The sequence below is a fragment of the Cuculus canorus genome, chromosome 1 (genome assembly GCF_017976375.1).
Source record: "Cuculus canorus isolate bCucCan1 chromosome 1, bCucCan1.pri, whole genome shotgun sequence".
NCBI lineage: Eukaryota > Metazoa > Chordata > Aves > Cuculiformes > Cuculidae > Cuculus > Cuculus canorus.
This window is the reverse complement of record NC_071401.1, coordinates 122,941,268-122,963,562: the sequence shown is the minus strand read 5'-3', so window position 1 is coordinate 122,963,562 and position 22,295 is coordinate 122,941,268. Positions and strand designations below refer to the sequence as shown.

Genomic DNA, 22,295 nt, shown 5'->3' with positions numbered 1-22,295 from the left:
CCAAAATACAACAGAAAACCACACAATAATCAATTATTTCCTTGGAAACTGAGATTACTATAGATTATCCATCTAACTATCAAAAAGTCTATCGTATCCAGCTTTTTCTGAACGCTATTCTTCTAATTTCCAGGGAAAGGAAGGCGAGTCAGAATATTATGTACTTCCATATTTTACAAGAGACAGGGGAGAAAAGCTATATAATCAGATTCTATTTGAGATTTTAGAGGGTCTTTAGAGACGAGTACCTAACGATAAGGAGATGTTGATGGAGAAAATTACTGTATGCATTACAAGCACTATTTGTAGCTTGACTGAATCCAAGTTTGCAAAATGAGTGTCAGCTACATAAATTTAACAGGTCAAGACACTGAGGGGTTAGAATTATTATTGAAGGAGATGCAAGAGAGCTGCTAACCATAAATAAAGGGATTAAATTAAAAGGGAACATACACAATTTTTCTTTTGATATTTATTCCAGTAGTGACCTTTATCAGAGTAGCTCAGTAAATTTAAGACTCAGAAAGTATAGTTTGGAGGTAATATTACTTACATTACATTGTGATTTCTCTCTTTGAGAACTTCGCTGGCCTAGCATTGTGTGACTGATACCAAATAGGAGGAACAATGGAGCACAGTGTGAAAGGGAACATGACCATAGGAGGCAAAAAATTTTTAAGTAGAGGAAGCACAAATGGCAGCATTTTTTCTCTTGCTGAAAAGTCTTTTATTCTGGCGTTGACAGTAGCAGAAGGGAAAAGCCCATTGGATGCCTGGGAAAGACAGTCTAAAAATTGCATGGACGTTTTTTTAATAAAGAGCCTATGAGGTCTGCATTGAAATGTGGTATTTTAGCAGTGCTGGAAAAACAGGGAAGGGTGTGGGATGAGAGAAGTGTTGTGGGCTTGAATGTTAGTATCTGTTTTTTCTTAGGTGTGGAAGATTAAGTTTTTCAAAAGCAAAAGAAAGCATTCCTGCCTTTCCACATCAGTACCCAGGAGAAGCAAGGCAGAACTATCCAAAGGACTGCCTTATGATTTGGTATGTTGTTTTTTTCTGGAAAGAAGGGGTGAATTTCCAGTTACAGTTAGCAAGCTAACTGAATTATAGTTAGCAAGCTAAACTTGCTAACTATATATTTCACCTGGCTGCAGTGTGAAATCCCTTCAGGAGAGAGTTTTGGAAATGGACATGGCAAATGTATTGGACAGGTAAACAAAACTGCTTGGTCTGATGTAAACTAAGATTTGGCTTAAATTTTCGTGGGATGCATTCTTCTGCACTTCTGTTGTTCAGTGCTGGAAATAATGCCTTACTATGTGTAACTTCTCCATCTCTCTGCTACAGAGCCACAGGAAAGAACAAGGGGAAATGGAAAGTCCCTCCCTTCAAGGAAAAAAAAATTGAATTAAAGATATAAAAGGATCTGGGAGCAGGCTGAAAACTAGAGGGAGAACATGATAAACCAGTGAAGGAGTTCGGAGGCGTTCTATGTGGCCAGTAAGTGCATAAGGAATGACTTGGGGAAAGAAGTCGAGGAGGTCTGCAGTAGTGCCTCCATTCTTTCCAGTTTCTTTCATATCCCTTGTGTCCATGTCACCTGCCTGCCACTCTGGCATGTTTTCCTTTTTTGATCCTCAACTCAAGAGGGAAGAGGCTGGTGCACTTAGCATTTGGTACTTGTATCTGCCTACAGCAGGAAGAGAAGCATTAACAACGGAGAAGAGATTTGCTTTCAGTGCTCCTCGCAGCCAGCTGGTAGGAGAAACTGTACGTGGATTCTGCATGGCAGATGTTAGTGCTGCTCTTCAGTGGCTGAAGTGGCCTGATTTTACAGATGGAGCTTCACTGGAAAGCTGCACTCTTATGTGTTCACACATAAAGATACTTGAAAATAAATCAAATGTTGACAGAATTAATTTAGGTGGAATTCTATTGTATTTGAAACCTTTAAATGTAAACGTGCTCAAGAATGACTCCAACTAGTGGATAAATCTGATTTCTTTCCATGTTAGCTGGAAATGCTTAAGTATCTGCTAAACTGGTAAACCTAAATAACGTAGATCTACCACTGCAATACAATATCTAATATGTAGGAGTTAGCAAGTAGTGGAAAGCTCTTCCTGAGGACATATTCTTGAATTTAGTCGTCTTAAAATAGACTGTATGAAACACAGGACATCATACTGTACAAAGGAAGATGGCATGGATGATCTAAAAAGACTTTCTTTCTCTCTCTGTTGCGTGACTCTTAAATTTAAAAGTTTAAATGGTAATTGTGTCTGATTCTTACTACATCATGAAAATGGGGCTAATAAGACAAAGCAATCCACTTGGGCAACAACCTCTTAAGTATATTCGCTTAAGGAAAGAAAAGAACTTGCAGCTCTCTAAAAAGTTGTTTTCTTTCCTACAGCATATCACATCCCTCATGACACATCATTACTGCTATTTCAGTCTCTGCAGAAGAACCATTATCTGTGAACTGGAGCATGCTCATCAAAGACTGCATCCTGCATGACGACAAGAGCTTAACACCAGCAAATTAATGAAGTGCGTGCTCAGTGCTAAGCACCCAAAGTCTCACTGACTTCAAGGGGACTAAACTTAATTGCTCTGCTGGATTATGATAGTGTTGTCAGTTCAGGAGGTTGGAAGACATTGAATAATAATAATAATATGATTCTGCCTTTTCGTTCCCCAAGAACAAGGGAATAACAAGTCTACTAATTTACATCTCTAAATAATAAGTTTAGTTAAAGATTAGAACAGATTTCATAAAAGACTTTCAATTCTTTGGCTGCTAGTATTTTTATTGAATGGAGACTAAGAGAGTCATAAGAAAGGGTGATGGCTATTTCTAACTTGAATACACAAAAAACAGATAAAGATCACTTCTTTCCTTCTCTGGGCATTCTCTTAACAATCGTGTAGGAAACAATCAGGGATCAAAAGAAAAAAAAATTGCTAAAAAACAGCCCACTTACAATTGATTTTTTTTCCAAGATTGGAGTCGGTGGATGAGGAACAGGCTTTTCTACTTTTTCAAGTACATGGAGGGGCTTCTTTGGCTCCTTGACTTTCTTCTTCTTTAGCAGTGCCTGGAATAGACATACAGTTTAATTAGAACTGGGCTAGACAGAACAACACAATAAGGCCAGTATCTAGATACTGATGCAGTTTCTCCAGATGATGACTGTTGCCAATTGTACTGACTACAGGGAGTTGAAAGTATTTTGCACTTTGCAGGCTCGTGGCTCCTGTTTCTTACTGCAAATCAACTGAAAAACTGAATATGGTCAGTATATGAGGCTATTGGTTGGTCAGAAGATACTGATGGGAACTTCGACATCATAAGTAAAAAGGAAACAAGAGTTATTTTACTACATTTAAAAGTAAGTCACCAGCAATTGCATAGGGTTAGCCACCTAAAATTAATATAAAATCGGTATGAACCAAATTTGTAATACAACACATTTTTAAGTAAAAGCATATTTCAGATCTATTTTTCTCCCTTTAAAATAGGAATTTCAGTGAACACTGACCCGTATGCAAGCAGAGGCAGCTGTGAGTGTGCTACTTACCTTATGCAATGACAAGAACATTAATTACTTTCCTATAAAATACAGGTAACATTCTTTCAAAACATGAAAAATGGGTAGGAGTATCACAATTTAATTACAATTTATATATCACCACAGAATGCTCATTAACACTTTGCCTTTAACTATAATGCTTGTTGTTGTGGGTTAGAAATGTTATGCAGTCAGGAGATTTTATGACACGGGGGGGTCACTTGAAGACTGTACTGTCACTGTTCCATGGCCCTTCCTCAGTGAAATGTCTTTGCATGATCATGGAATCATAGAATCACTAGGTTGGAAAGAACCCACTGGATCATTGAGTCCAATGATTCCTAACAGTCCCTAAACCATGCCCCTCAGCACCTCATCCACCTGTCCCTTAAGCACCTCCAGGGAAGGTGACTCAACCACCTCCCTGGGCAGCCTCTGCCAGTGCCCAATGCCCATTTCTGTGAAAAATTTTTTCCTGATATCCAGCCTAAACCTCCCCTGGTGGAGCTTCAGGCCATTGCCTCTTGTCCTGTCCCCTGTCATTTGGGAGAAGAGGCCAGCACCCTCCTCTTCTCCAGGCTAAACAACTCCAGCTCTCTCAGCCGCTGCTCATAAGACTTGTTCTCCAGCCCCCTCACCAGCTTCGTTGCTCTTCTCTGGACACGCTCCAGAGCCTCAACATCCTTCTTGTGGTGAGGGGCCCAGAACTGAACACAGTACTCAAGGTGCAGTCTCACCAGTGCCGAGTATAGAGGGAGAATAACCTCCCTGGACCTGCTGGTCACGCCGTTTCTGATACAAGCCAAGATGCCCTTGGCCTTCTTGGCCACCTGATACATTGATACTGTGCCAAGTTGAACCAAATGACCCAGAACTCCTTCTTTGCAAAATGTTTTGAAACTCTTCTCTGCTCATCTGCAACTGCCCAGTAGCCCAGTGGCACCCACAGCAACTTCACAGTGGACTAAGACCAAAAGGGAAACTAATGTGCTTGAGAACTTCCTTCTACCAAGAAAATCCACAAGCCCACTAAGAGTGGGGTTTACCTTACTTGCAGCTGTTTGATAGCAGATGCGAAAACTTGTCAATCAAAGGAGGCTAGGAGTGGAAATGCACCACAGTCTCAACTCTTTCAAGACAATTTCAAACTGTTTAGAGAGCTGAAGTCCTGACAACTGCCCATTGCAAGCTACCTAGAACAAGATATTCAGATAATAACTTCCAACTGCATGGCAACACTTTGCTGCAGGACATCACACTTCCACTCACAAATAAAAGGAAAGAGAGTACATACATTTAAAACTCCTTCAAAATCACAATCCTACTACTCTATGGTTTGGATCTGTAGGCTTTATTATTGAAAGAACAGATATATTCCAGCAAGGAAAAGTGTGCCTTTTTCTTTTCTCGTTTTTTTTCTTTCAAACATTCAAATACAGTATTTCATTAGGGAGGGAAGCCAAAGAAAAACTTAAGAAAAGAAAGTCCCATGCTGAATTTCTGTCTCCAGTAACAGGAAATTCATGGCACTTGCACAGAATTTAAAGGTGAAATTAATCAAATTTTGAAACTCTAGTGGTCATCATACAAAAATCTTCTTGCATATTGGATCTGCCCTTTCAGGCCAGAAAAATTAATTGCTCAAAAAAAAAGGAGATTTCTCGGTGGAAGGAATAAAATGCTTTATTATTGAAAACTTTTGAAGTGAACCATGCTAATAATGCAAGAATACAAGCCTATTAACCGCTTATAAGCCACATGAAATGGTTATAGCTCAAAAATGTTCAGAGATTTTCTGAACTGTTTTCTTGTACTTGATGACCTTGGAGCTCCCTGATGTGAAGATTATAACAGTGCTTTCTATGATTTATAAGGTGTGTTGCATGATGGGGGAGTGGGGGTGGAATTCAAAGAAAAAGAAGCTGCTGTAATAGTGATTGCTTAGAAAACAATGGCTCCAAAGTTTATTAGCACACTGTTGCATTCATAAGAATTCCTCTCATAAAATCTTAGCCTCCAAAAATATTTATTTCTAACCAGAATAACAAAATACAATCAGAATATCAGCTTTTAAAGACAGAAGAATCTATGAGTACTTCTGACACGAGGGAATTCTTATTAATGTAGATTTGAGAAATACTGCACTTCCCACAAGTGCTTTTATGTTTTCATGTCAGTACGGTCTAGTGCCTGCTTTGCTATCTTTACTAAGTCAGAAATGCTTACCATTTGCATTCTCTAATCTGAGATTTTAAGTTATTTTAAGACTTTAATGTATGAAAAGAAAAAGAAAAAGAAAATATGTTTTTTTGCATTAACTCACTCTGCCCAACTTAACAAGATACCATTTCTCAAAATAAGGAGACCAGGGCCCAACAATCACAGTAAAATACTTTCTTCAAAAACAAAAAAGGGCTAAATTTCTGAACAACATACTTAAACATTACTGCCTACATGTCACAATCTAATTTTTCTGAGCTAGACTACATTACTTTTTTCAGGTAGCAGGTTCAGAGTCATGGTATACCAAATCTGGTTGGATCAGACAGTGAAGGACTCCACCCAGCTCACCTCCTTTTCGTTTTCCTGGCAAAGGTAGTGAACAGCAAATGACACCCATGCTTTTGAACATATACTTGAGCTTCTTTGCTAGCTTCTGAAAGAAGTAGAAGTCTTTGACAGTATAGTGGCTTGGGAAACACCTCTTGAGAAACAACTTTTTGCTCACAGACATAATTCTTTAGGTTCCTTCCTTATCTCCTCTGTGATCCTCTCCTTTTCACAAGACACTAGGTGTATTTTATTTTCATGTGCAGCACAGAGTATACACTCATGTTTCTCTTTCTTCCTTTCTGCCCACAAAAGAAGAAGGTGAGACCACCAAGGATGGACTGACTACCTACTTTGCAATGTGGCATGGCCACTGCATCTTGGCTGATCAAGGCTGAGCCAACAGCTCTTACAGCTTGGCTGACCATAAGCCAAGTAACACTGTGTTGGAGATCCATTCTTGATGAAATAACTGCTTGAACAGGCTTTCCTATGCTTCGTACTTGGCAGAGATTTTCTCCAGAGACTTTCTTGGCCGCCCTGCTTCCCACCTCTTCCCAGCAACCGGATAAAGGAAAACAGGCATGATGAGAGTTGCACTTACTGATGAGGTGAGAGATTCTTTGTTCTGACATCATCTTGATCCAGCACTTTGAAACTATCTGACACTTCACCCCTTGAGTCACCAGAGCACACAGGGTCAGCCTACACTCACACATTGCTTTGCACTGGGATTTCTTCTAGCAGCTTCTCCATCCCTTGCTGTATTCAGTGACTTGGTTGCATTTCTTTCCTATAGCAATTATCTGCATCAGTAGGCTATCTCCTTAATGCTTGGGATTTTCACACAAGCCTGTCTATAATGGCTTACCTACATTCCTTAAAGTACTACCATCTGCTCTGACTGGGAACTAGTTTTCCTTGTCCTTTTACAGATCCGACTTAAGACATAGATCATTGTTCTTACTGTAAATGCTGGGTTACTCCTGTTTCTGCCATGTTCTCTTATTTTAGAGAATTGTTCAAAGAATACTGAGCATATATAATATGCCTGCAAAAGGTTTCAGGATGCTCCTCTAGAAGCCTGCTTCTAAAATTACTTCTTTTTGGCTTACTTTCAAGTCTGGAAGAAGCTGTTCTTATTCTCAAAAGGAAACAAGATCCTTTTTGTAGTTCCTTGGTTAATTGCTTGTCCCTTCTTAGAAGCTTTAAGTTTAGGAAAACCCTCAATATGGCAAACCAGAAGGAACATAATGAGGAGGACTAGTCCTCCTTGCCACTTGTTTGGACAGAGAAGCAAGCCTTGGAAACTTCCTTTATTAAAATTAATTACTTCTGAGGGCAAAATCAGGCATTTCTCCTCAGTTTCCCACCTCCTTTCACACATTATCCAGGGACAATGAAACAAACTCATTCTAGAGCTACATCACTCTATAATCTCTGGATTTTCTGGAGTTCTGCTAGATTCTAAGATTACAGGAGAAAATTTATAGACTAAGCGTGCTAGGACAGCACTAAAAAGAGGCTTTCGAAGAGAAAACTGGTGTGGCTGCTCAGCTAACGAAGTAACTCAAAGCAACTCAGTGCTCTTCTGAGATGATTCCTAATTGCCTGCTTTCAACCTCTTCCGTACTTCGTGTGATGGAGATTGTTTGCATGATTGGGACTGCTTATGCCAAGTGGTCAGACAGCTCCCCTCTCAAGTGCTAAATTCTGTTAACTCAAGTAGCCTGCACCCTTTACTGCCTTCTTCTGAACAGCTCCAGAGCTTTATGTGGTGGACCTGTCAGAGTGGCTCTGCTAAGTCAGAACATGCTACAGCCACCAAGCAAAAAGCAAAAGCCTCTGATGGGAGAAGTGACCAGTAAGAGCACCACAGTGCTCAAGTGTGAATTAGGGCAGTAATTTGTTGTCACTCTGAACTGAAAGTTTAAATCTGATGGTGGCTGAAGCAGTCTGGCTGTTTGGCAGTGTCAGTATTTTCTGCTTTCTGGACCAACCAGTCTGGTGTCTGCTTCTGTATATCTAAAAGAAGCAGGTAAATTTTGCATAGTGGATTTCCCATCTTTGCCTGCAAAGGAAATAATTTGTAATTTTAAAAGAATATATATTTTGCCTTTCTGTGGTAGGGAGATGAGTATCAGTTATGTTAGCCCCTCACTTGGTATAAATCAACATAGACCAAGTGATCTACATTGCTTTAAGAAAGAAAATATGCAGAATTATCTGCTTTTGTTCTGCATTCTGTCTCCTCTTGGCCACCATTTTTTCTCTGAAGAGATATTATTGTGTGAGCAGCCAGAATTAGGGCGTACTTCTTTGTAACTATAGTTGAGACACTACACTGTAGTCTTTCAAACCACTAGAAGTATTTTGAACAAAAAGAATATCATCGCTATAATTGGAATTTAGCTCTGAAAGCTTGGGCTAACATTCTGCTGCCTAAGAGAACTGTGTTATGATCCAGCTTATACATGGTGAATTTTATGCAGAAAGCACCCAAACACAAACCCCTGCAATATTGCTATGTTTTCTTCTCTAAAACTGTAGTGAATTAATGTCCTTAGTTTTTGAACACCTCCTGCAGCACTCAAGATTTTCTTTGAAAATTTTCCTGATTAATAGTCAGATACAATGTTTCATCTTTCACAAGATCCAGTGGAATTCAAGTTTGAGATAATATGTTTGATTTTTCAGAACAAGATTTCAATGTAAAATTCATTAGTAGAAAGTTACTTGAGAGTATTATTAAATTACACTGAAACAAGAAACCTATCCACGTAATTTCCAGTTATGAAATATTTCTTCACTAAATAAAGTGTAAGTGAAAATTGACAAGCTTTACAAATTAAATTAGGTATTTTTCGGAGATAGACCAGCCAGCAAAGAATACATCTGATTTTAAATAAAGGTAAGCCTCAACAGCATCACAAGAAGAGGACTTAAGCGTACGTGTAATCTACAAATATTGTGACAGTAGATGCAAAAGAGGCAATTCAGTGGTTAATTGCATACATGGACACTTCATCTGCATGAACAGTAGTGACAAATTAAGATATGCAAAACACTGTTAGGATGTTTACAAATCAGATACCGTTGTTAGAGAACAACAGTGATGTGCATCCACCGTTCTGATCTGATTTTATGAGTCAGGTCATTTTAATCACGCTTTGCTGCAGCTGCTTTTACAATATGTACTTAAAATGTACATTTAAGAAAAATTATTTAATTTTTAGAATATGAATCCAGATTTTATTTATTTAGCTATTCGCAGTTTGACAGTGTAACCAGTAGGCTTGCCACATGTGCATTATAAAAGTAAGGGAGAAATGAGTATTAGCAAATGGCAGAAGAGAATTTCTAACTCACGTAATATGTTCTGATCCAAATACCTGATTTCTAGGAAGACATAAGCAGCTATGCTCATTTTCTACAACGTTGGAGCTGAAGCACAAATTGTTAGAGTACTAACAGACTGAGTTTCAGAGCAGTACTGGTTGTGCCTAACAACAGTCTGAATGTCTGATCCATTCTGTTCTTAAAGTTGTCTTGCAGAATATAGGAATTTAGCACAGGAAATTGGGAGAAAGCTTACGCATGTGTCTTCCCAATTGCATTTCTGAGCTGTTCAAACCTAAGAGGAGCTGACATGCTGCTGGATGCTGCATCATACCTCATGAACCTGGGCCAGCTCCACCTCTAGCCTTGCTGATCTTCTAATATATCCTGTGGTAATGTACTTAGGTTTTGGTGCTTTAATCTTGACCTGGGTGACAGAATCTGGAAGAGATGCTTCCAGTTCACATAGCCCTAAGAAAAACAAACAGCAATTAAGTAATGGAGTGGTGGGGAAAGAAGTTTGAGTTTTTGTTAATATTTTAAGTAAATATCTCATACAAACTACATCTTCCCAAATGCCTTACCTGCAAAGGTGTTAATATAGAAATTTTTTACCACATAGCGTTCAGAATGGTTGTCTGGGAAAAACCCAATTCTTGACAAAGGTGCATATGTTTGTGATGAAAAGTCAGTGTACTCTTTGATGATATCTCTCCTCTCCAGCTTCCCGATCACATTCTTCCTCTTAGCTACCAGTTTCCTGAGCACTGAAAAGGAAATAGAAACATGAGAAGGTTCTTCACCCAAATAGTTCTAAAAATGCCATTATCTTTGGAAGCTCACAAGAGCTTTTGCTGGTTAATATGAAAACACGAACTGTTTGACCAGAACAAATGCTGGCCATGCATATCTGTATTGTGGATGCAGCCTATTTCACCTTGAATAAAGACTGCAATCTTGTGAAAATAGAAATGGCTTGTCTGAAAACAAAGTCTAGTACTGCTCTCCCTCCGTGTCTTTCAAACGTACTCAGTGCACAGTCATGCTGAATCTTTTTAAATTTCTCTTCTTTAGCCTTCTGATGCTTTTGCCAGTGGTCATCCAAGCGCTTGCTATACAGCTCATTCTGATTCTTCTGCTGCTTCTCCAGCAGCTTCTTTAAGACTTTCATTTGAACCTCCTGCAATCTGCAAGGAAATAAAAGGCTAGGTATGACCTACTGTACTCTGCAGTGCTCTGTGCAATGCTGTCATCATCAAATCCTACATACAGACTGACTACTTTACACAGAGTTCATATTGCATATCTTGTGTTTAGTCTTTAATTTTAAAAAAATGAGCTTAGCAGTGGTGAAAAGTATTGTGGCAGCAATCTTTTATATTAAATTTAATAAAAACATCCCTTCCCCAAATCAGGGGATTTTCACTGAACTAAAAGGCTTGTACCCTTCAGCCATTCCCCTATACATTCTTGTTCCTTCTCTATCCAGACAATAATTAAAAGAAATAAAGAGTACAATTGCCCTCATACTTTTCTATTTCCTGTTCTCTAAAGGCCCACTCCTTTCTCTCCATAGCAGCCATCATTTTCCTCCTCTTCGTGATTTGTGAGGCATCATTCATGGGTGGAAGAGCTGCTTCCCATGCACGTTTTTCCCGGGCACGTTCAATCATCTCGACCTCGGCTAGTCCTGCTGGTAGTCCCCGACCTTACAGGGACAAGAAGCAGTAGCTTTTTAGAAGAAGGGTGAATCCAGCAAATAAACACCACCAAAAAAAACTATTAGAGGGCTGGATGGGCACAAGTCCATGAGCAAAACACAAGCAGAACTTTCAACAGGCAGAAGTAAACACCTCTAAGGTCAGTAAAATTCTATAGTAAAAGGAATGGTAGGACCTAAGGTTGCTATAGCTTAGTTGATATTAACATTAGCACTTCATTCCTCTACTGGAGGATGCAAATGAGGAAAAACTTTCCCAAGAAGACACTTTCTGAGAACAAGCACTTTCTTTGGCATGTCCACCGCTATTGCAGGTGTGACACTGGGAAATTAAGATCATAGTTGTATTCTGGGGCAATGGTGTTCACAATATTTTTTTTATACTGATATTCCTTCACAACAGCAGGTAAATGGAAAAACTGTTATTGGTTCATATTTGTAAAACATATGACCTTTTAATACTGAATGGTATCAAAACTCTTTATGAAATGCCCCAGAATAGTGCTATTAAGTAGGTAAATATCATACCCATTTTAGAAATAGATAAAACTATGTGCTCCAATGGAAAGCAACAAAGGGCTATGAATAGACTTGAAACCTAACACTAAAAAAATTCCTGCCTATTAAAGGGAATAATTATAATTTATCTTGATTTCACACCTTACCCCAGGTGAGAGTAGCAAGTGTCAGAAGTTCGTGGAACGAGCCACCAAGAACTACATATTCAGGAGAATAGGGGTCTGTCTGCGCTTCACCATCTCTGTAATCTGTCTGTGTGCCCACAGTTCGCAACTCGGGACCAAAGACCTTGCTGTCGCTTGCATCTGAATAGACATAGTGCTCTAGTCTAAACAGAGATGTAAGATGGAAGAACATGTAAGACATTCATTAAAACACTCATTAAAAAAAACAAAACCCAACCACATTGCTAAGTCAAAGTTACAATATCCAAATGTTTTATCTTAACATTGCTCCTCCAGTTGATGCTAACGCCATTATCTTCATCCATCCTTCGTAGATGCTCTGCACCACTGAGCAATATTGCAACTATCACAGAGACTGTAATAAAATATCAGGTTTTCTAACAAGTATTAGAGAATCTTCTTTGCATTAATATCTCCTCTAGGATTCACAGACACTCAGCTTTGTTTCAGGCCCTATAATCGTAACACTCTTGAGGCACATGGCCTTCACACGCAATACACTACTTGTATACTGCAAGCAAATACTGAAACAGTCAGTCACTTGTTTCCTCGGGAATTCTCAATGGTGAACAAACCCTTACCTCTTAACAAGTTTTTTCCTGCCAGTTCATTATGAAAAATAAATAGTTAACCAATTTTCTTCTGGTGAGATATGACCCATTACAACAATAATGTTCCAGCACTCACTACTTACGCTGCCATTGCATAAGCAACATCTAGTGGAAGTAGCTTATTAGAAGAGACGAGAGGTCTGAAAAGAGAGAATGCAGATGTAAGACATCTACCATAAACATAATAAAAGATATCATTATCATTTAGAAAAAATGTAGTCCACTATAGTGGAGTAACATCGCTTTTCCACATCTCAGGTTCTGCAGCTGCATGTTTAAGAATTATGCCTGAATATTAAATTATTCTTTTGTAGCTAAGGAGCAACAGTCAAAGTTTCAGTATGTCCTGGCTTTGGCTGAGACAGACTTAGTTTTCTTCCCAGTAGCTGCTGTGTTTTGCATGTAGTATGAGAATAATGTTGATAACACATATTGTTCTAGTTGTTGCAAGGTAATGCCTATTTTCAGCTGGGTAGAGTTAATTTTCTTCCCAGCAGCTGCTAGTATGAGAAGAACGTTGACAATACACGGATGTTCTTAATTGTTGCTAAAAAAACAAAGACTTTTTCAGTTTCCCATGTTTTACAAGTGTACAGGTGCCCAAGAGGACAGGAGAGGCATAGCCAGACAGTTGACCAAAGCTGGCTAAAGACATATTCAGTGCCATATAACATTAGGCTGAGTACATATATGTGAGATTAGCCGGGAACCAGAGCTCACTGATCCACGACCGCTACTTACGACAGGCTGTGTGATTGGTCATCAGGTTGTTAAGTGGTGAGAGACCGCATTGAGTTGTGCACCATGTGTTTTGTATATTCATTATTATTGTTGTTGTTATTATTATTATTATTCTCTCTTCCTTTGTTGTCCTATTAAAGTGTCTTTATCTCAATCCATGATGTACTTTACTTTGCAATTCTCCTCCCCATCCCACCAAGGATTCAGGGAGCAAGTGAGCAGCTGTGTGATACTCAGCTGCTTGTTGCAGCTGAACCACCACACACCGTCTGGAATGAGTCTTACGTCAAAGCACAAAGTGGAACTGCAAAACAAGACAGTAACTAAAAGAAGTTAGTTTTAAGTGTGCTCACAAAATTTTGTGCATGTTTCACTAATTAGTTTACTTCTTTCAGTTCAAGATTTTGAGTGTTCTTTTTTTAATAACTTGAAATCCTGAAGTTAATTCCTACAATCAGGTGGTAGGCTAAGCTGTTTTGGACTTACCTAAATTGATTGTTTCCTTTTCTGTGGTATTTTATAAAGTACCTTGAAAGTGATATGGGCTCAATAACATATTAATAATTCCTTCTTAGGCATTCTTATAGACTGCATATTGCAGTTCACTATCAATTTCCATTAGCCTTTGACAGACTTTAAATCTTAATTTCAAACTCCAGAAAATGACATCACTTTCATCCTTTTTTTGTTGTTGCTAAAGGAACCACAAAGAACTTCAATTTGATAAACTTGGCAATTTTTTTTAGATTTAAGTGGGAATACTGGCGAATAGCTGCTGACTAAAACAGTGAATGTAATCCCATGAATATGTGACTAAATTAAGAATGTTTGTACGCTAGCTATTGGTTCAGATCTTGAGTCCATTGGTGACCAGCAGTGTCTTTGTGGAAGGAGCAGAGTAGTCCTGCAGTAAAGGACATTGATGAAAAGTTAACCAAGGATTCCCTTAGCTCCCTCTCTGCTCTTGGCAGAAACTGAGATTCAAAAGTTTCCTTCTTGAGAAGGCACTTTTCCAGGAGTCTGGAGATCCACAACGGCTTTGTGAGCATTTTCTTCCTTTGTGTACCAATCTACAGCCCAAAGCTTTCTAGAAATAATTATTAGGTACAGGATGCCTGGTACATTTGCTTATATGATAACTCATTTCCTGAAAATTCTGCATAGGTTGAATTTTAAAAGACCTTGTGATTTAAGATTTGGTTAATATTTAGATTTTCTATATCAGTGATCAAAGAAACAACAGAAAATACATACACAAAAAAAATAAGGCTCTGGCCTTATTCCACAAAGGAAGCTTCTGAACTGTGTTTCAAATCAGTTCTTTCCTTACCGTGCAAAATATTTGTAGCGATTCCTTCCATTCACTTCAGGATCTCCATACACAACTTGAGGTACTTGAAGAGAAGGTTGAGGTCTAAAAGCCAAAATACAAGATTCTTCTACTATCATTTAAGTAGAATCATAGAATGTCCTGAGTTGGAAGGGACCCACAAGCATCATCAAGTCCCTGCACAGGACAACTCCAAAATTTACACCATGGAACAATGTACATCATAAAGTACATTCAGAGCAGTTCTGATCTTTTTTCTTATGCCTTTTTTTTTCATCTCTCTTTGCTTCTCTGGTTGCACAATCAACCATACACATTACTAAATCCACAAAATCCCCTTACTTCTACTAGCAACCGTATTCTGCTTTTTTAATGCTTACCTACATAGCAACACAGTTTGATGTTATGTATATTCCCCACTATCTGTGGGCAAGAAGTGATAATTTGCTGCCTTTATTAAACTTTCTTATGTGCCTGCCATGTAAAAAACTGGCCACTTGTAGATGCTTGACCTTGTAAAGTGAACAACTTTTACTGGGAGTCGGGGGAGCAAGCTCATTTCACTAAGAGTGAAAAAATGCCCCAAACAGAAGAAACGTGTAAAGGAATATAAGGAACAAAGGGGAATACTACCACTTTCTACCTTTCAAAAATAGCTAAAGAGATTTTGAGCAAATGTGGAAAATTTTAGAATCAGCCATTTCAATTTTAATTCTCCAACAGAGGAGAAAAATTTGGCTGATCATGTGAACGCGTCAAAATCTATATCTGAGCAAGCATATTTTTTCAAGAACTTTTTTCCTCATTTTTCCTCCATTTTGAATTTAAAGTAGGCAAACTGTTGGAATGCTTCACTCTAACATTTTGGAGGGTTTTTCTTTTATTTAGATCTTTGGAAGACCATGAGGCAGACCTCATTAAGGCAGTCAGTGAGAGAATAGGTATAACTAAGTCCTTTGAAAGCTATGCAACAGGATCGTTATTTGATTTCACAACCACTTCATGCTCCAGTCTTACTCTGGACAAGACAGGGAACAGAAGTTCTGTAAGAAAAAAAAACCCAAAACAATAGCCCCTGTCGTGCCAGTGAGGAAAATAATTTCCTTAAGCTATATATATGGGCAGTCCTGAAAGTCATGTTTTTCATAAGAATAGTTTTGGTAACTTGTAAGAATCCTGACTTCGGATGTATGGGATTGAGGTTCCTGGAGTTGGTGGCTGCTACCTGTTTTTAAATACAGAGGTATGGTTAACAATACATGCATTGCCTGACAACTAGGATCAAAACAAAGGCTTGCATGCTGAGATCAGTCGTCTTCAAAGACCCCATTAAGCCCTGTGGGGTGTGCTATGGAACTCAGGGAGTCACAGTATGGCTACCCAATACAGCAAAGCCTATAAAGAGACACTTCATTAACCTCTTGTGACATACAAATTACTGCAAAGGTATCTCTTCCCAGTGCTCTGTCACATCATATAAGAAAAGAGAGGGGAAGGTTTCGAGATGCAGCACAGTAACCTGAGATACTTGCTCAGCACTAATCAACCTATTATTGAGAAGTTGTCTTTGTAATTCAAATGAGTTCATTGAGCTGATGGCTAGTTCCCCTAACTGATTCTTCACATATCAGACTGTTGCTCCATCCAGATGGATTTGTGTTTCATTCAGCACAGGTGGGCACTTATGATCTAACCTTATTAGCATAAGCTGTTCATCCTATTATGGTGTAGTTATAGGCACAATGGGAACCCAGTGAAATAGCCCCTTTTATTCCACAGATCCTGCCTCTTGCATGTCCTTGACTTATATTTGCTGACTTTGCCGAAATAAATGAGCATTTATTCCTGGTAACCTTGCAGAGGCAATACAACTACTGAAGAGACAGCTGGGAAACAGACTGTCTTCTGTATCAGCAACATTGTCAATCAGTGCAGGTTGAGACAGAGAGGATGTATTTCTCATCTTTTTTTAATTGCAAGACTTTCTGGAAATACATGTTGTTGAAATGTAAATCAATTTTAAAGCAGCACAGGCATCAAATAAGTTCTTGTTACAGAATTTCAGGCAAAATGTAAGACACCACAGAGGTTTTCATGTGCTGAGGACAGTTTGAACTGAAAATAAGAAAATTAAAAAAAGGCTCAAAAATTCTTATTTTAATGTGGAAATGAGAAGAATATGCTTTCAAAACTGAACAAAACCAGTTGTGAAATGTGCTGCATCACTCTTAAACACCTTTGACTGTCTGGCATGTGGTAGAATTCAGTTACCAGCAATCCCAGAGCATGCATCACATGAAAAGCCCATGCTCTAAAGTAACCTCTGAAAACAACCTCAGCTGATGCCTGCTGAATATAGCTAAAAGAGGACTCAAAAAACTTCATGGTGTGGCAAAACACATAACTGTTTTTTAAATATATGCCGAATCAGAAACCCAAACTGTGATGCCAGGAGAATGTTCAGCTACGAAACCCCTGTACTAAGAACGTGGTGGCTTTGTTCAGGTTCCATACAGCCTTGAACGGGCAGCAAAGGCAATCTAACCAGCTGCAACTGCACGGGAGTAAAATGGAACAGTTCCCACTGAAATAACACACATGAATCACTGAAATCTTCATAACTTATTTGATCTATGAGATTGCAATAACTCTCTTTCCCAGCAACCGCTGCAAAGCAGATAGCACAAGGATGAAGGAATGTGCAACATCCACCCTGTAAGAAACAGATGGGCAACCACACTCCACAACAGCTGCAATCTCTGTTTCAAAGTAGGAGCAAATTGCAGGCATCTCCACTTCAGTGTGCATGGGTTTTTGTTGGTTTTGTTTGTATGTTTGTTTTAAATTATCCAACCATAGTACACTTACACAGCAAGCTGCTGAAGAGCTTCCAGGCATTGCTGAGTGCTCCCTCCCCATCTTCGGTCAATAAATGGAGGCACTGGATCTTTGCCCTCTAAGCACAGACTGTAGCCCTGGACACTGGTCAAGCTAATAAGCGTACTTCTGAACACTGATGTCTTTACCTAATGTTTGCGTGGACACAAAGAAGAGAGGCAGTGATTTAGTGATTTCAAACAGCATTAAAGAGACCAGAATTTCAGCTTGCTGTGATTTACATACAGGCCTGCACATTTGGGATGGGGAAAGAAGGCGTCATACATATGCTAATGATGTCAGCTGGCTAGATGGTACTTCTCAAGATGTGGAGCATACCAGACTAGCAGCAGATGCACAGATATGTCTTCTGGCTGTTTTCCAGTGTCTAAACTTATACTTAAAATCAAAGGGTCTAACGGTTTGTTACATAAAGAAGTTAGTGTGCAGTAACTGTGAATGTGCAGCAATGTGAACTTCTAGCACATCATCCCATGTAACACCTTCCTATTTCATGTGCTCTAGAAATGAAGTAACATACTCCACTTACAGACTAAAGTTACATTATTTTATGCCACAACAGTTCTAGTATGTGCTAAAAATATCTGGACTGGAGTTAGCACACAAAAGTGATAACATTTGAGGTCCACATCCTTCCTTGTAAGCACTGATTTCCCAGGGTAGATATGCCCTAAATCTTTACATTTATGGTTGCCAATACATTTTTGCAATCATGACACAAGTATAAATGATGTAGCTATATTGGCTTGAGCTTCTGTAACACCTGAAATCAGATTTGAATTGTAAATCATCCCTGTCATTTCAGTGGGCGCTAACTCAGGTGCACATAGTGCAGTGGTGACATTTCAAGTACACTACCTCACCAGAGTTTCAGATGATGAAAATCGAGACAACCTCTGCTTGCTGTGCTTTACACTGCATTTTTGTTTCACTTATTTTTCAAAAGGAATCCAACTTTTGAGGAGTTTTGCAAAACCCTATAAACCAATATTATCACAGCCCCTGTCTCCCTCATTTTGTGATGCTACAGACTAAGAATTCCAAGTCATATTGTTCTGCATTGCAAATTACGCACTTGCTGATTCACATGCTTAAAGCTTTTGTGCAAGTCAGAGTCTGTCAGCATACCCATCTGCAACATTACACCTATGATGTGACACCATTAGTGACGATACACCTGCTTACTTTGTCTGGCCTGAACTGTTAACTATATCATTGCAAGGATCTCTATGGTGACAGACAATGTTTCCAGCACCAGGTGTATTCCTCTCTACAGAGAGGCAGACAAATGCACATGTTTTTTTCACGTAGATATAAGAGTCTGATATAATGGGGTAAGAGGTATCCAGAAACATTTTAAAAAAAACAGGTTTTGTGATTCCACTGTTGAAAGCTGCTCAGAGATTTGCTCCTCACTAGTACACCAATAGAGCTTCAGAGTTCAGAATATCCACCTTGCAGGCTCAGTCAAGTGCACAGCTTCAGGAGTACCCCGTTTCAAATCCAATTAATTGTGCAGTTGTACCAAGTCTGTTCTTTGGCATTCTACCTGTATGTAGCCTGTCCAGCCATCAATCACTGCTGTCCAAAGGAGGACTGCGACTCCCATAGACATGTCCTAGCAGCCTTTAAACTAGCTAGAGTGAATACTGATAACAGGGGAGCAAATGCAATAGGGAGCTAAGCACAGGCTAACTACCCAAGAGCTTAGATAAGAAGTTAAAATTGCGCTAACCTAGGATGAAGAATCAGGACGGCTTTATAATCTTTACAGGCTGCTTAGTTGTTGCTACCTAGTTCATTTTAAAATAAGTATGCTATTTTGAGCTGTAGTCTTAAGTATATTCCCCGGTATGTGAGAAGGCACTGTGTGGAATAACACATTTAACAGCTCTACTTGAAAAACAGCCCAACTCTCCAGTTCTTTTATTAGATCTTAGTAACATACACAAGCTATTGTTGACAGCACTTTGAGATTATTCTATCAAAAATACTGACACCCAATTCAGGAAATTACTCTGAACATGAAACTGGGCATTTCTAGGTCACTACTGCACGGTGTCCTAGGCCAGCAGTCATGGTTACTCCATGTGTTAAGTCTCATTTTAGATATAATGCTTCCTTTCCTTTGTATTTGCAGTTTCAAGCAAGCGGCTTCAAACTGAGATAGAATTTCTACCCACATGTATGCACACACACAGAAATATAAGGTGCACACTTGAGCTACCTTTGGCCAACACCTACCGCTTTATCACTGACAAATTGAACATGGACACTTGACTTTGAATGTTTCTTCTCAGTTGATAGTGTGTACAGAGGGTCTGAAAAATAAGCAAACAAATGAAACTAGTTACATATTTGAGGAATCAGCATAAATCATCAGTCAGGCTCCACCTCCCTCTGTAAAAGTCTGACCATAAGAGAGTCTAAAACAAACCAGGAAAGAAAAAATCCCGAAAGACATATCTCCACATTGAAGAAGCTCCACCATCACGACGTGGGGAGGGTGTGTGGAGGGTAGGGTTCGAACTGGATGATCTTTAAGGTCCCTTCCAACCTAAACCATTCTATGATTCTATGACCATCACACAAATGGGCTTCAGCTCTGAAACACTACCATGCTACAGAACGCACACGTGACTGAAGAAAAACCTACCTCCTTTGGAAACACTGCTGACTTACATAGAAATCAAAGAGAAAAAAGAAAGCATGGGACAGCCATGTACAACCAGGTACAATGGTAACCAGTGGAAGTCCCTTACCGTACATGATGCTTCCCCCTGGGATATTGAGCTACTGCTGGCTTTCCTCCAGTCTGCAAACATTTCATAGAATCATAGAATGGTTTGGGTTGAAAGGGACCTTAAAGATCATCCAGTTCCAAACCCCTAGCCATGGGCAAGGGCACACCCCACTAGATCAGGCTGCTCACTCCTAGTCCTAAGCTTCTCCTCGCTACTGCTGCTAACCTTAAGTGCTTCAAAAGTCTGTGGCTCTACCCTGACCCTAGGGTGGCACCACCCATCTTCTGGGCTCCAGACCTGCTTTCCCTGCCCAGGGAGCTGCTGGTCGCTTAGTGTCAGCCCCTTGGCCAGCTGTGGCTGTGCATGACCTCTTGCACATCCTCTTGAACTCTCTTCATAAATGGTTTGGGTTGGAAGAGACCTTAAAGATCATCCAGTTCCAACCCCTCTGCCCTAGGCAGGGACATATCCCACTGCACCAGGCTGCTCAAGACCCCATCCAACCTGGCCTTGAACACTTCCAGGGAGGGGGCACCCAGAACTTCCCTGGACAACCTGTTCCAGTGCCTCACCACCCTCATAGTAAAGAACTTCTTCCTAATGTTTAATTTAAATCTTTCCCCCTCCAATTTAAAGCCATTCTTCCTCATCCTGCCACTACACACCCTCGTAAAGAGCCCCTCCCCAGCTTTCCTGTAGCCCCCTTTCAGTACTGGAAGGTTGATCTAAGGTTTGCTGTGAGCCTTCTCTTTTTCAACAACCCCAACTCTCTCAGCCTCTTCTCATAGCAGAGGTGCTCCAGCCCTCTGGTCATCTTTGTAACCCTCCCCTTGAGCTGTTCCAACAGTACCATATTCTTCTTTTGTTGGGGATTCCAGAATGGGACACCATTCTCCAGGTGGAGTGTCACAAGAGCGGAGCAGAGGGACAGAATCCGTGCCCCAGACCTGCTGGCCACGCTTCTTTTGAAGGTCTCCCCATCGCCTTCTCTTCTCCAGGCTGAACAACTACAGCTCTTTCAGCCTGTCCTCATATGGGAGGTTCTCCAGCTCTCTGATCATCTTTGTAGCCCTCCTCTGGACCTGCTCCAACAGTTCTATATCCTTCTTATGCTGAGGATTCCAGAACTGGACACTATACTGCAGGTGAGGTCTCACAAAAGCGGAGCAGAGGGGTCCCCGGTGCCTCCTCTTCTCCAGGCTGAACAACCCCAACTCTCTCAGCCCGTCCTCATAGCAGAGGTGCTCCAGCCCTCTGATCATCTTCATAGCCCTCCTCTGGATCCGCTCCAAATCCTTATGTTGGGGATTCCTGGACACTCTACTCCAGGTGGGCGTACCTACTTCCAGGGAGGGAGCCCACTTCTCCCAGCTCCTCCAGGTCTCCCTGGATGCCACCCCATCCCTGGGGGGTGCCAGCCTCCCCACTCCACTCGGTGTCACCCCCATAAACACGAGCTAGGTCCCGTGTCACAGCTGAAGCCACTACATCCCCCCAGTGGCAGTCAAGACCCCTGGGGACACCCTGGGGACACCTCTCCCCAAACTCCCCCCCCCGCCCCGCAGAGGTCGGTCCTGGCGCTGGCGGTCCCGGTACCGTAAAGGCAGTCGAAGGTCCTGCCGGGAGCGCCGCGTGCGCGGCGGGCGGCCCCGGGGAGCGGGGACAGAGCCCTCCCGGTCACGGACAGGTTCATGGCGACAGAGGTTGCTGCTTCCATAACGACCGGGGCGGCGCGGGCGGGGACGGGGACACCGCGCTCCGCCCCTACCGGGCGCTGAGAGGCAGGAGGGGTGCGGTGTCCCGGGGCATCTCCCGGGAGCAGGAGGGGTTTATCTCGCTGGTTCCTGCAAACCCCGGTGGGAAAGGGTTGCCTCTGTCCGCCCCCCGCCGTGGGCTCAGCTTATAGAAGCACAGAGTGGGATGGAAGGGATCTTAAAGGTCATGTGGTGTCACCCCCCCCTGAAGTGAGCAGCGGCATCTTCAACTCCAGAGACACATCCAACCTGGCCTTGGATGTTTGCAGGGATGGGGCGTGTCAAAAACGGACAATGCACAATCCTTTATCAAATCAAGCAAAAGTCTA

At 40.7% G+C, this 22,295-nt stretch overlaps 1 protein-coding gene and 1 long non-coding RNA gene across 6 annotated transcripts in view; one reads left to right on the top strand and one right to left on the bottom strand.

Annotated features, from left to right (window-relative positions):
• CFAP91 (cilia and flagella associated protein 91) overlaps nucleotides 1-22,004 on the bottom strand; it is a 35,094-nt gene extending 13,090 nt beyond the window's left edge. For all 5 annotated transcript variants that reach the window (XM_054056490.1, XM_054056491.1, XM_054056492.1 and 2 more), the window contains exons 1-11: nucleotides 21,809-22,004; nucleotides 19,713-19,789; nucleotides 17,439-17,596; nucleotides 14,571-14,654; nucleotides 12,583-12,639; nucleotides 11,850-12,031; nucleotides 10,995-11,172; nucleotides 10,494-10,651; nucleotides 10,049-10,231; nucleotides 9,799-9,935; nucleotides 2,988-3,101 (exon numbers count right to left, since the gene is read on the bottom strand). In XM_054056490.1, coding sequence (XP_053912465.1) covers nucleotides 2,988-3,101; nucleotides 9,799-9,935; nucleotides 10,049-10,231; nucleotides 10,494-10,651; nucleotides 10,995-11,172; nucleotides 11,850-12,031; nucleotides 12,583-12,639; nucleotides 14,571-14,654; nucleotides 17,439-17,596; nucleotides 19,713-19,789; nucleotides 21,809-21,929 — 1,449 coding nt within the window. In that variant the 5' untranslated portion in view covers nucleotides 21,930-22,004. The remainder of the gene's footprint in view (nucleotides 1-2,987; nucleotides 3,102-9,798; nucleotides 9,936-10,048; nucleotides 10,232-10,493; nucleotides 10,652-10,994; nucleotides 11,173-11,849; nucleotides 12,032-12,582; nucleotides 12,640-14,570; nucleotides 14,655-17,438; nucleotides 17,597-19,712; nucleotides 19,790-21,808) is intronic.
• LOC128850950 (uncharacterized) lies at nucleotides 18-2,638 on the top strand. The gene is made up of 3 exons (XR_008448216.1): nucleotides 18-1,041; nucleotides 1,348-1,500; nucleotides 2,417-2,638. It is a non-coding gene; the product is annotated as an uncharacterized LOC128850950 (long non-coding RNA).
• Nucleotides 22,005-22,295: the final 291 nt, after the last annotated feature.